The sequence below is a fragment of the Gallinula chloropus genome (assembly GCF_964237585.1).
Source record: "Gallinula chloropus genome assembly, chromosome: 17".
In the NCBI taxonomy this organism is placed as follows: Eukaryota; Metazoa; Chordata; class Aves; order Gruiformes; family Rallidae; genus Gallinula; species Gallinula chloropus.
In genome coordinates, this window is record NC_140102.1 from 5,389,898 (window position 1) to 5,402,161 (window position 12,264).

Below are 12,264 nucleotides of genomic sequence, written 5' to 3' on the forward strand. Positions count from 1 at the left end.
AACTCTTCACAGTTGTAATAGTTTATCACCTCACATGAAATAAATCAGCCTGTACTAACAGTAAACTACTGGAAAAATAAACAAATCTTCCTTATCCTAGGCTTTGGGAAGGAAAAAAAGATCCAAGGTCAAGGAAGTCAGGGTTACTGTTTCCACTAGGTCATCAGAGGTTTATGTGGTTGGGGGAAAGAATGGAAACCACATGCTGAAGTAAATCTGTTGCTGGGTCTCAAAGTCAACTTACTGGATCAGAGCTGAAACACAGGGTCAGTCTGCACGATGATTCAGCTTAACTGTCAGATTTAGAGATGAACAAGTTGAAGCTTGAAAAGTGAAAGGACTTGTCCATGGGCAGACAAGTGAGTGGTGGCAAGGGGCAGGTCAGAAATGGCTAGTTACAGCAGAACACATAAGAGTCCTCCCCACCACTTCCCACTGCAGTTCTCGGCACGGATTGCCCAATGTATGAACACACTGGAGCTGGCAGATGCAACAAGCTATTTTAATAACAGTATCATTCTAAATATAATTTATCAAATATTTACAACTTAAGTAAAAGCAGCAACTGACCTGAAACCTGGCTTTCTAGTCCTTTATGAAAGGTAGAAAGAAGATATCCTTCACTTTCTAAGAAATAAAATGAAATCCCATCAATGCAGTTGTTCTTCAAGTATTTCCTGGGTAAAAATTTCATGCTGGAGTACAGTTGGTTTCTTGTGTGTTCTCTTTGGGTTTAAGACTCATCACACCTTCCCTAACCTCTTGACTCTACCCCTACTATACGCCAAGGGTCTTTGTGTTAATAAACTCTAGACTTCCTCAGTAGCAGTCCCAATGCTTTTGGGAGAAATGTGAAAGGATCTGTGGATGGCTTGAGCCAGTGCTCCAACAAATGGTGTCCCAGACATGACAACAACAGAGAGATTAACAAACATGAATATAATTCTGATTATATATCACTGAAGAGTTGATAGAGATGCAAACTAAAGTCTTCCCTAAAGTATCTGAGACAACCTCTGGTTCTGTGGATAATGTATTTCATTCCCTAATTACATTTACAATCCAGGTCTAAACTCATCTCACAAACATTTAGTACCTTCAACTCCTAACTTTTAAAATAATTGAACACTAGGTACATTCAAAAGGCTTCAAAAATATTTCTACTCACCAGAATGAAAATACTGCCTTTTACAACACAGTTCCCTGTAATAACAAAATGCTAAAATCCATCAAGGTTAGGAAAATAAAGAATAAACCAGAGACCAAGAAGGAAGCAGAAAATCATTAACTGTAAAATCCTTGGAAGCAAAGTTCCTACCCCTAGCCAAAGCAGAGTGTGGGATGATTTCCAGACACAGCTCCAAGCTGGGTAAGGACAGTGCCTATGTGGGTACCAGCTCTTCCCAGGTGAACAGCATTGGGCTAGGCACACAGCAAGGTCCCCAGGAATCCTTCCATCTCTGGCAGTTCATGTGCTCCCATGTGCAGGATCCAGCTCACAGCCCCTCTGCCAGCTACAGGACACAGCCCTGACAGTGGAGTCACCTGCTCCCAAGATAGATTTTGGCCACTCAGCTCTACAGCATTTTTCAGTCACACTGCATCCCAAAATAGTTTCGACTTGCCTGAGGAATGCACTTGCAATACAAAAACTGCAGAGACACAAGTACCAAGAGGTGTATTCCAGGGAGGCAGGACACCATGGGAAAGATCAGAACATAAAGAAATAAAATAAAGCCCTGACAAGGCAGAAAAGCACAGAAGGTTGGTGTGGATGTTAAAAAGGGGGTGGACAGGGATCTCCAAATCTCCTGTTCTAGTATTAACAAGGCTGTGTACAGAGGAAAACTGAGGCAGCCAGCACCAGAAAAGGAGAAGCAGGAAGAAACAGTGAGCAGAAAACAGGGAAGAGTTTCCTCGAGGGTAATACATTGTGGAAATGAGCTCTGAGAACAGGTCAGCTTGGATGGCACATTCAATTCATTCCCACAGCTTAGAAACAAGCACGACTCAGAAATAAACTGAGGAGGGTGAATGTTCATTGTCACCATGTGCAAGTGGTAACACCCATCTACTAAGCCTCCCAATTACAAAGGGTTTTTTAAGGAGGAAGGCAGACATCCAGAATAGGAGCAAACTACACAAGTGTGAGACAAGGACAGCCAAGGGGACTGCTGTAGGATCACCCACACCAATACATCCCCCGCCTGTCTCACCTTTGGCTACGCTGCTACTTTTTGCTGGATGAAGTGACAGGTCTGTTGACATGCACGTTCATGTCACTCCACGCTGGACAGCCTGTCATGTCTGCTCATCCCTATCTGCATCTTTCAGGTCTCACAGCAGACACTTCTCATACAGCCCCCAACACAGCCCCCTCCAAAGCGAGGGGCACCTATTCTCTCCTCGGTGACCACTTGTTTACATAAACCCTGGTCCCACTGCACAACCCGGGGTGTTTCATGGGTTTGTGCAAGACAGGAGATAACATCTCTCCCCTTGGTAATAGTCTCAAAACCTGTAATATTCTCAAAAAAGCAAAAGGGAAAGCAACACACAGAATAATGCCACAAAAAAAAAAACCCAAAGCACTGGAGTAGCATCAGAACAGGTTAAGGACTGGAAAAGCCAGAAGTCAAGGGAATAAGAAACTGTTCATTTTTGGCTGAGACACACAAACAAAACCAAGCACCTGCTAAACATTATCTAAAGCTACAATTAAATCCCATAGATGGGAGCCACACTGTGTGGCTTCAGGGATTAGTCATGAATTAGGAAATCCTTCCTCTTGGGTGATGAGTTTCAAACCAGCCTGTGTGGACAGCAAGTTTACGTGGAACCAGCCCGTGTTTCCTTCTAGGCTGGACCCACGGGCTCAGCTAAATGGGGACAGAGGGCTTTGGGTGTACAGACACTGCACACTCCCTGTTCACAACCCTCACCTCAGCCTCAACAAGAAAACCGTCCACTTACTTTTGTTTCTGATGTTGCTCTATTTCAGTTCATGGTGATGAATGAGTATTTTTTCCTCCCCAAAACAATCCCAGCTTATGAAGCCAAGCCAACACCGAGCAGGAATTCTATTTGGGAGGCTCAGAAACACTCTCAGCTGATTTACAGTTATGAATTATTCCACCACTCTTAAGATACACTTGAATATTTAGATGTTATCACCTCTAGTAAGTCAAGAAGGTAAAATTAACAGTAACAAAAGCTTTTCTGAGCAGTTAAAAGAAAGATACGATCTCATTATCTTTTAAATTTTATAAAACAAGTATTATTAAACATTGCAAACTTGTTAGATGATTTCAGGGGCCTGCAAATTCCTACTGTATCTTCAAGGATGCAATCATCCATCTGAGTAATAGTAAAAAAGAATGTGAACTTCCAAAGCTATAGGGCAAACAGACTACAGCTCCAAGCCAAAACCATGGTGCATCTGTTTCATTAGCAGCTGAACAGGTATTTTGCTTTGTGATACAGAAAGCATAAAGTTTTTCCTGGAGTTTTACAGCAACTTGGGGTGGAAAAGATAAAAATACATGTCTCAAAAAGAAGTGACTTAGGAGATAACCCAACAGCATGCACTGTCAGCAAAGGAGGTGTTTTTTTCTCTGCCCTCAAATGAAGAATGATTGCATCATGATAGTGTCCACAGCTGAATAAATCAAGGAAACACCATGTTTACATTTTAAAAGCAATGAAATTAATAATTTTGCCCCAGTAGTACAAGTAATGCAGCCACTCTCAATCTGACATCGTTTGGTAAGAATTAGGTGAAGCACTGCAGAGGAACCAAACTATAAACCCAACATTCTGCTGTCACCTTCTACCTGAAAGCAGACACTCAAGGCAAAAACTCTCATTGCTGATGCTCTCTGCTGATCTTCATCACTCAGTCCCTAAAGACCCTGGGCAAGAAGCTTCCATGAATATCAGCGGAAGCTCCTGAAATGGGAAAAGCAAACAGCAACCAAAAATAGCCCCAGGCAGCTATGCAGCCCTAGCACAACTCCCTGCAAAAAAATCACCAGCCAGGTTTTAGAAGCCTGACATTCTCCTTGATATAAAGACCATATGCGACCTTCTGGCCCCATTACGTAATAGCTCATCAAATGCTGACTGGCGTAGCAGAGGTGAGCTGAGACTGCACACTCACAAGAGGCAGAATCCTACTGATAACCACTGACATGGTACTTGAAGCACTTGGAATCCTTGCAAATAGCTGCCTGGAGTCTAGCACAGACTATCCCTTTCTGTCCACTTCCCAAAAAACATTCATCCAAGAAAAGCCAGTATTTCTGCATCAGACTGGAAACAAGATCTCTGCAGTGCTCTCATGTTACCATCGTAATCACCACAGACCAACGAGGATATTTTGTTAGACTGTGGCTCATTTTCCAGCTCTCAAGAAATTAAGAGATTGTAATGGCATGTTTCCATGTCAAAGGCCCCAGAGTGCACTGTAGAGAACAGAAGAAAAATAAAGTAAAACAAACAGTTTACTCCTCAATGGAACACTGCCAACTCCAAGGTGGAACACAACTGTTATAAAATAGCATGCAGCAACACCAGTGAGGAGTCTGAACAAGACCCAGAAGAACAGTGTCCAGCTGACAGTAAATTACCCTGTCTGGATTTTGATAATGGGAATGTCCAGTCAAGCAGCACTGCAGAAGTCTTCCACAATATGTATTATTCAATTTTCAGAAATAAAAATAAGCACAGTGACTTCTCAGACCGTTGTTTTATTTATGGATGATGTAGTGGTCTGTTACTGGGACTGTTACTGTCAGAGAACAGATGAAAGTCACTCAAAACAGCCCAGCTACTTGAGGTCTGGTGCTCCCCCCAAAAAACAGCTCTCTAAACCACCGGCTCACATGTTTACACCACCTCTTCCACATACTCATGACAGAGCTACATATTTAGAAAGCCCTCAGCAAGAACATCCAAGCAGAGTCAACCCAAAAGCATACCTGCTCGTGGGTCTGCTGCCTCCCACCAGCAGCAAAGGCTCAGAAAAAGACTGTACAAAACAGGAGGATCAGAGCAACCTGGAGTAGTATCAGCCACCCCTCCCCAAGGAGCCAAAACCAGCATGTTTGTAAACTTTCTTAGACCAACCACACTGCAACCCCCTGGAATCAAACTGTTTCCACAGCAAGCAGGGCCATTTCCCTGGAGGTCAGCGAAACCGGTCCTCACAAGAAGAGAAGAAAATCCAAGTTTATCCATGTTCTGGCAGACTACATTACCAGTAACAATCCAGAACTGGCTCGAGTTCACCTTTTCAAGACACATAATTACTACATTCTTACTTCACAATACAAACAACAGAGACAAACACTGCAAGACAAATTTTTCCACAAGAGACTACTCATTGGTCTGCTTCTGTACCTCCCAGTTTTGCATGTGCAAACTCTCTTGAATTTCAAGTGCAACTATCTACACCAAGCATATATACATATGCACAGAGAAAAGGTGGGTTGTTTTTATTTTTGAATGAGAGATCTGGCAGGAAATTGAGGAAAAAGCAAACTACTGCAAGATCTCATTTGTAGAAGATGACAGGAAAGGAGCAGGACAATATCCATGACGGAGCTTCATCATTTAAAAATGACACATTCAAGCAAGCCTAAGGGACTCAAAAGACCAAGTGGATTGGAAAAAGGTGAATTTTTCATTTTGTTTGTGCTTTGTATTGAGCTTGGGTTTAGGTAAAACCAGTGATGTACACATGAGAAAGTAATCTGGTGTCCAGAGAATGGAGCTCCATGCATAGTGCGGTGCTTGAGGAAACAAGTGCAAGGAGGTTTACTTCTAAAGACTGGAGTGACAGGGGAAGGACAAGAGGAGGAGAGAGAGGAGGTTACAGTGAAGTTTTGCAGTGATGTAAAAGGAGAAAAATACTTAAAGGAGAAGCACTAGAGATTTAAAAACTGGGTAAGTCATTGGCATTAACTTAGTGAGCAGTATTGCAAACAGGCTGTGGGGGAGCAATCAGGACATAAGAGAACAAGCGGCTGCATTCAAGCCAGAAACACTGTCAGAAATTGCCGACAGTAATCCCAGGTCATAGAGACCTGGGGGATGCTGCCTGAACACTGGTCCTGCACAGCCCTAGCACAGCGATGCAGGTACCTAAAGTACTCCTCCATCATGCCACCACAATGGACTCCAAAGACTTCAGCTGAGCATCCCGCCTGCAAGTCATCCCTGCACACACACAAGCACAAGTACTCCTGGACAAGCTCTCGATGTGATTTCAACTGATAACATGTTGTTGTTTCCCTACTGAGGCAAAAACTGAGGTGATGCTTTTCCTCTTCCAGCTCATCCCAGCTCATCCCTGAAAAATCACACTCTGATGAATTTCCCTGGGCCAGGCCCACAGCATCCACTGGCCACTATACCAGAGTAAGATGAGTTACCTCGACCTGATTTCATCTGTGTTGACCACTTCACCATACAAAAGATTAAACCCTGCTCATGGTACCACGCACAGTGCAAACACCCCAGGGCTGCAGCATTCTTTACTAGCGCCTTCCTGCGTAAGGACAAGTTCTCTCTCATCTGAGAAAACAACAGTCAGATTTCTGGAGAAAAAAATAATCATTTGCTGACGCTGGTAGCGACTCTAGTTTCTTCCCCTCTTGAATCTTCATCTATTTTAACATCTTGAATCTGCATCTGGCCATAAACTTCAGCACGGCACAGTGTGGTTTATTTCTCAATCAACAACTATGCTGACATCAGTTTAGACAATTATACTAATAAAAAGACCAGATTCCTAGCTGATTTTGTCACTTTGCCACAGACTTTTACCAGAGTTGATCATTCTTGACTCATCAGTGGGAACCAGTAAAGTGGGAGGTGAGAACTTGTAATGGTGCATCGTTTATTTGGAGAAGGCCTGCGGGGCTATCAGGAATACAGCCTGGCTCCTACGCAGAGCCTCAGCACCCCTCAGCATCCCAGCTTACTTCTCCCCACCCCATACTTAAAAGGGACCTCCTAAAATGCTCCAAGATGGACCTGGGCCTGTAAGGACTCACTACGCTGACAATGCTTTGCTCAATTTCTCCTTGATACCACAAGTGTGATTGTGCCTCTCAGTGCTTTGCAGGATTAGAAGCACAGGTAACTGGTTCAAACTTAATCCTGGAAGGATGATGGCAGTGATGGAGAGGAAAATACCCGGAGGCCCCAGTGAGCGCTATAATTATGCCTTCTGTAAGAATAATTCCCAGTCTTGTCCAAGTGGTTTGTCGTTTCAGGGATTTACTGGATCTACTGCTGATCCTAGTTCTCAGAGAAACCTTCCATCTCCCACAATCCTATGATCTCACTTCCTCATGTGTCCTGTTACAGCCTACCTACTTCATCCTTACATTGCCATGGTATAACGGCATTTCCAAGACTACACCAAGACTGGAAACAGGAGCAGAGCAGGACACTTGACAGAAGAGATCCTTTGCTGGAAAGCTGTCCGTTCCTGCTCCAGTTGAGCCCTAGCTGTGTCACCCCAGGCTTTCTGTGATCAGAGCTGTAACAAGAAGGTACTTCCCTCATGGATGAGTTGAGGCTGGTCAAGAGCTTATCAGGCTCTGCTGAAGTGTGGACCACACTGGTTTTACAGGCCTGTTATCAGAACCCAAACACCATCAACACCTACAGATACAAGACATACTCAAACATTAACTGACATGATACTTGCACAAACCAGAGCAAAGGGGTGGGTAGGACCTGACCTGTTTTACACGGCCAAGCTCAATTCACTGACCTGGAACAGCCTTTAATTAGGCATGTCCATGGTCTTAAAATAAATCTATAAATAATGCCCTTTCATGTAAACAAGAGATTTGCCAGTAAATTTTCCAAACAAAATACAGCAGAGCAAAACCCCCTGAATCCACGAGGTGCTTACAGGGAAACTATTCCTATTTGCCTTTCTCATAGACACCTTTCAAATATGGCACAGCATCTAAAAGCTCAGATGTACTGGCATTCCTGTACTTCAAGCTTTCCCAAGGAAACAGAAACCACAGTCAAAAACCACACCTGGAATCACACCACTTCAGCCACCATGTTACAGTTGTGCCCTGTACAAGCTCCCCCAACTTGCTGTATTCCAACTGCTGAGCATGACTAAACTAACATGCAGAAGTCTTACTCGTAGGAGGCTGTTCGCAGGGGAATGAAGATAAATACAAAGATGCAGTAACAGGATCTAAGCAAACAGCACAGGCACACTCAAATACCCAGCTCAAACAGTAACAGCACATTCTGACCTGTTTCAAGGGAAGACCTAATTCCTTTAATGGATTAACTCCTCCACCCTCAAAGTCATTTTGCCTGTCACATCCCAGGTGGGTTCTTACCAAATACTTACAAATGTGCACATCTGCAGCCTTCAACTGGTACTAATGATACTCCCTAGCTGGCAAGAACACCGCCACTGTCTTCACATGACCTGCATTGTCTCTGTCTCTGGGATTAAAAAATAATAATCCTATCTCCACAGAGTAATTCTAGAGCTGAAGAACTACCCACCTGACCCTCTGTCATGTAGAAAGATCCACTAGACTGAGGCAATGCTTTATTTCCCTATAAACAAACTTACAGTCCCATAATAGTCAAAGAGAGCAAAGCTGGATATCATCTTAAATGAGAAGTGTTACAGACTGCACCATCCTTAATCCAACTCAGTTTAGGCAGGAGCAGAAAGGGCTGCAGTGACCTGTCTCCAAAGCAGCAACTCCGTGGCTGCTTTGCCAGAAGAGCCTGAATCATGCAATGCAACTACTGAGGTGGGCAGCACTGTAAAAATTAAGTGTGGCTGGGCTACTGGAAGATGTCTATACTTAGCACAAAATCCACCAAGCAAAAGCTCTGAAGAGTTATGACAATAAAACGTAGCTGTTTCCCCAAGAAACAACTGCTCCTCCACAGACTGGAATCTCCACTGAGCTCCACTGAGGAATGGAGACCCACTTCTGGCTACAGACAGGGGCTAAGCAATAGGTTACTGAACCGCAGGTGGAACCTGCCAGAAGAGATCACAAAGGCAGAAAAATATTTTTCCAAGCAAGCTAAAACCAGCAGAAGTCCATCACTTGGACAAGAAGTGGTGGACTGACAGCCCCAGAGATCCAAGTCCTGCTCCTCTTCCCCAGTACCAGCACAAGCAATCACTGCACACGCTCCCTCACAGTACATTTTTCATCAGTTTGGGTGGGTCAGTTTCTGGAAAATTAAGTGCATTCAGTCCCTAGCTGCCTTTTGCCACAGCAAATAAAGAGGTCAAGACTGGGTATAGATGGGCAGAATTGTTTTTTCAGAGAATCCTTAGTCAAATGCAATTGCAGTGACTCCAAAAGCAGGTAGTTAACAACTGGTACCTGAAGGAATGAAGAACGTATAGCCTTGTTTCAGCTCAATTCTTTGGCATCGTTCCACCCTGTCTCCCAGAAAGATATCACTTTGCTTTCCTGAGAGAACCCATTCCTCATAAAGTTCTAGATTCTGCAGAGTAGGCGGAATCAGCCAGAAGATCTAAAAATAAAGCAAAAGGTTTAACTATTACCAACAGTCAACAAAAACAAAGAGCTGAGAAATCCCAACAAGGTTATGGTGCAGTTAGACAAACGAACGCAGCACAAGCAGCCTGCTTTCTGCAGAAAACACATGTTTTCCAGGTGTGGTACACAGAGGCACACAGCAGACAGCAGCAGCAATTAGTCCATGTGCTGGAAGTGGCGAGATAACTGTCAGTTGTCATCTCTCTTCCATGAAACATCTTACTCAGAAGATGCCTGCACAGTTTACATTGAGTTCAAAACAGCACGTTGATACAGTACAACTCTGTTGGACTCTATCGATGAACAGTATCTGTACCACTGAGATGCTCAATCTGCTGTATTTATTTCAGTTCCCACCATGGCTATACTAGAGCTGGGAAAAGCAACCTAAACCAGTAAAAATGTGAATGCAGCCATGCAGGCTGTGTATTTTAATGCTCCTGTATCCTGTAATATTTCAGTTTGGACATAATGTGCATGTGCTGACAAAAGGAATAGGGGATCTCTAAAAGGAAACAGAAGCTCTAGCCACAGAAGGAGACTCGTGAGGGCACTCTGACCCAACAAGGATACACACAGCCACACAGTCGCTGCAAGACACTTCTAAACCATGCAGCAAATAAACAAGCCTAAAAACACTCCCACCAGCAAATAAAACATTAGATATTTCAAATAAATCACTCGCTTGTTTCATAAAGGTGAAGGGTGTCTTTCTAGTTCAGCAAACCAGAGGTACATCAACAAAGGTAGTGAAATAAATGGATTGTTGACTAGCCCCTCTCCTCCCCAAAAAAGGAAATAATAAAAATAAAAGAAAGCCCCTCCCCTCTGTAAGAGGCACAGGGAAATAAAGCCAAATATCAAACAAGGTTCACTTACCTTCCCCCCACGGAAAACGTGATACCACACTGAAGTGCCACCAAAATCAATATGAAAATCAGTGAAGCATCCTTTCACACTCATCAAACAGTACCTGTAAGCAGAGCGAAGGACAAAAATGAATCAGTCTGAAACAGTATTTATCACATCTTAATTTGCAAAGGTTAACTGCATGTGCGATAGTGTTTCCACCAATTAAGTTTCCACATATACAGTACTGGGGTTTGTCTCATGAAGTAACCAGGTTTCAGCTGAAAAAATTAGTATCTCCAAGGTTGAGTCTGCTATTCATACAATTGGAATGAAAGCTTTCAGAGTTAAGGAACGAAAAAAGCAATCAAAGTTATGTTGTTCAGAAATATTTCCTATGCCACTGCCAGTCCCCAGGGTGATCTGTTTAACGCTCTCCCTCCGCTGCTTGAGAGACAGAACCTTCTCCAAAAGTTGTACACAAATTGCTTCAAAGAGCAAAGTTTTGAAAAAAATCTCATTTGCTTATAAATCCTCCTTGAACGCTCTTTACCTACTTGCCACTAATGCCATTTTTGCAAGGATTGGGGGACAGAAACCTAATTTGGCAAATTAACTCCTTTCTGATATCATTTCTAGGCATTTCTGCATCAAAACACATAAAGGAACCAGCTGGCAGCATCGCTAAGTATCAAATCCACTATTTATTATTATTTTTTTTTAATGCTGTCTTGATTCAGCTTTTCAAAAGCAGTTTAAAGTCAGCATCACTGGAAAGAGATACAAGAGCTCTCGTCTCGCTGCATGGATCTCGAGCCTCCAGCCACCATCTGTAACTAATGGCCGAACTGCAGCCGCCCTTCTCACTATAGGCACCTTTGCGAACGCAGGAAACACACACCACTTAACCCACTAACCTCTTTTCCTTGTTCCGGTCTCCGTTTCATGGCTTTTTTTTTTTGGGGGGGTTGGTTTTGGGGGTTTTTTTTGGAGGGTGGTTATGGAAACAGTACCAGAATGGGATTTATAAAAGAAAAGAAAAAAAAAGGTTTCATTGAACTGTGTCTTTTTCTCATCACATTCAGGTAGGGAGAATCTCAGCAGTATGCAGACGGCGTGCAAAAGTCCCTCTAGATGATAGGCTGGAAAGGACCTTACCATGTGTCTGCAGAAGGCTGGCAAATCAGAGAGACTATAGGTACATAAGAGCCCGCTGCCTAGCAACCACATCCCGAGCAGGAGTTGACAGAATGATACGCAATGCTGTCATGAAGACAGTCAATTTGTGGGCTTCAAAAAAGGTCCTGTGCCTTCATCTCACAATTAAACCCTCTCCTTGTGCAATTACACGTCTCTCCTCTTGCCCACTCTGGAATTGTTATTTTTTTTCTTTTTTTTTTTTTAATTATTATTTTTCTTTTTTTAATCCTCCAGAAGCAGGAAGAGAGCTTTTTTCTGCCCCTGGGGTATTTCAGATGCTTCAAAAATCACAGCTAGCCAAGAAGCTGTCTAGACTCTCAATATGCTCCATTTCAAAATATGAGTCCTTCCCTCCCAAATACGTTGGGTTGGGTTTTTTTTTTTTTATAATTTCTCCTTTTTATGTTTTCTCTACCAAGATGTTGTTGATTACAAGTCAGATAGAATTTAAAAACAATAAAAGAAGCCCAGAAAGGAAGTTGCCTTTCTTCCAGCCAAACTGCAAAAAGTCACAGATTGAATAATTGCTTGTAAAACAAAACAAAAAAAAAACCCCAACATGGAAATTCTCAGTTTGTGGGCAGCGTTGAGCACTAGAGGTTCATGTTGTCTTAAAGTAAAAGAAATTCAA

At 43.0% G+C, this 12,264-nt stretch overlaps 1 protein-coding gene across 1 annotated transcript in view; it reads right to left on the minus strand.

Moving 5' to 3' along the window:
- KDM2B (lysine demethylase 2B) overlaps window positions 1-12,264 on the minus strand; it is a gene marked incomplete at its 5' end in the record, with an annotated part of 115,978 nt that overhangs the window by 63,697 nt on the left and 40,017 nt on the right. The window contains 2 exons of the mRNA XM_084271930.1: window positions 9,405-9,558; window positions 10,464-10,557. Of these exons, the coding sequence (XP_084128056.1) occupies window positions 9,405-9,558; window positions 10,464-10,557 (248 nt within the window). The remainder of the gene's footprint in view (window positions 1-9,404; window positions 9,559-10,463; window positions 10,558-12,264) is intronic.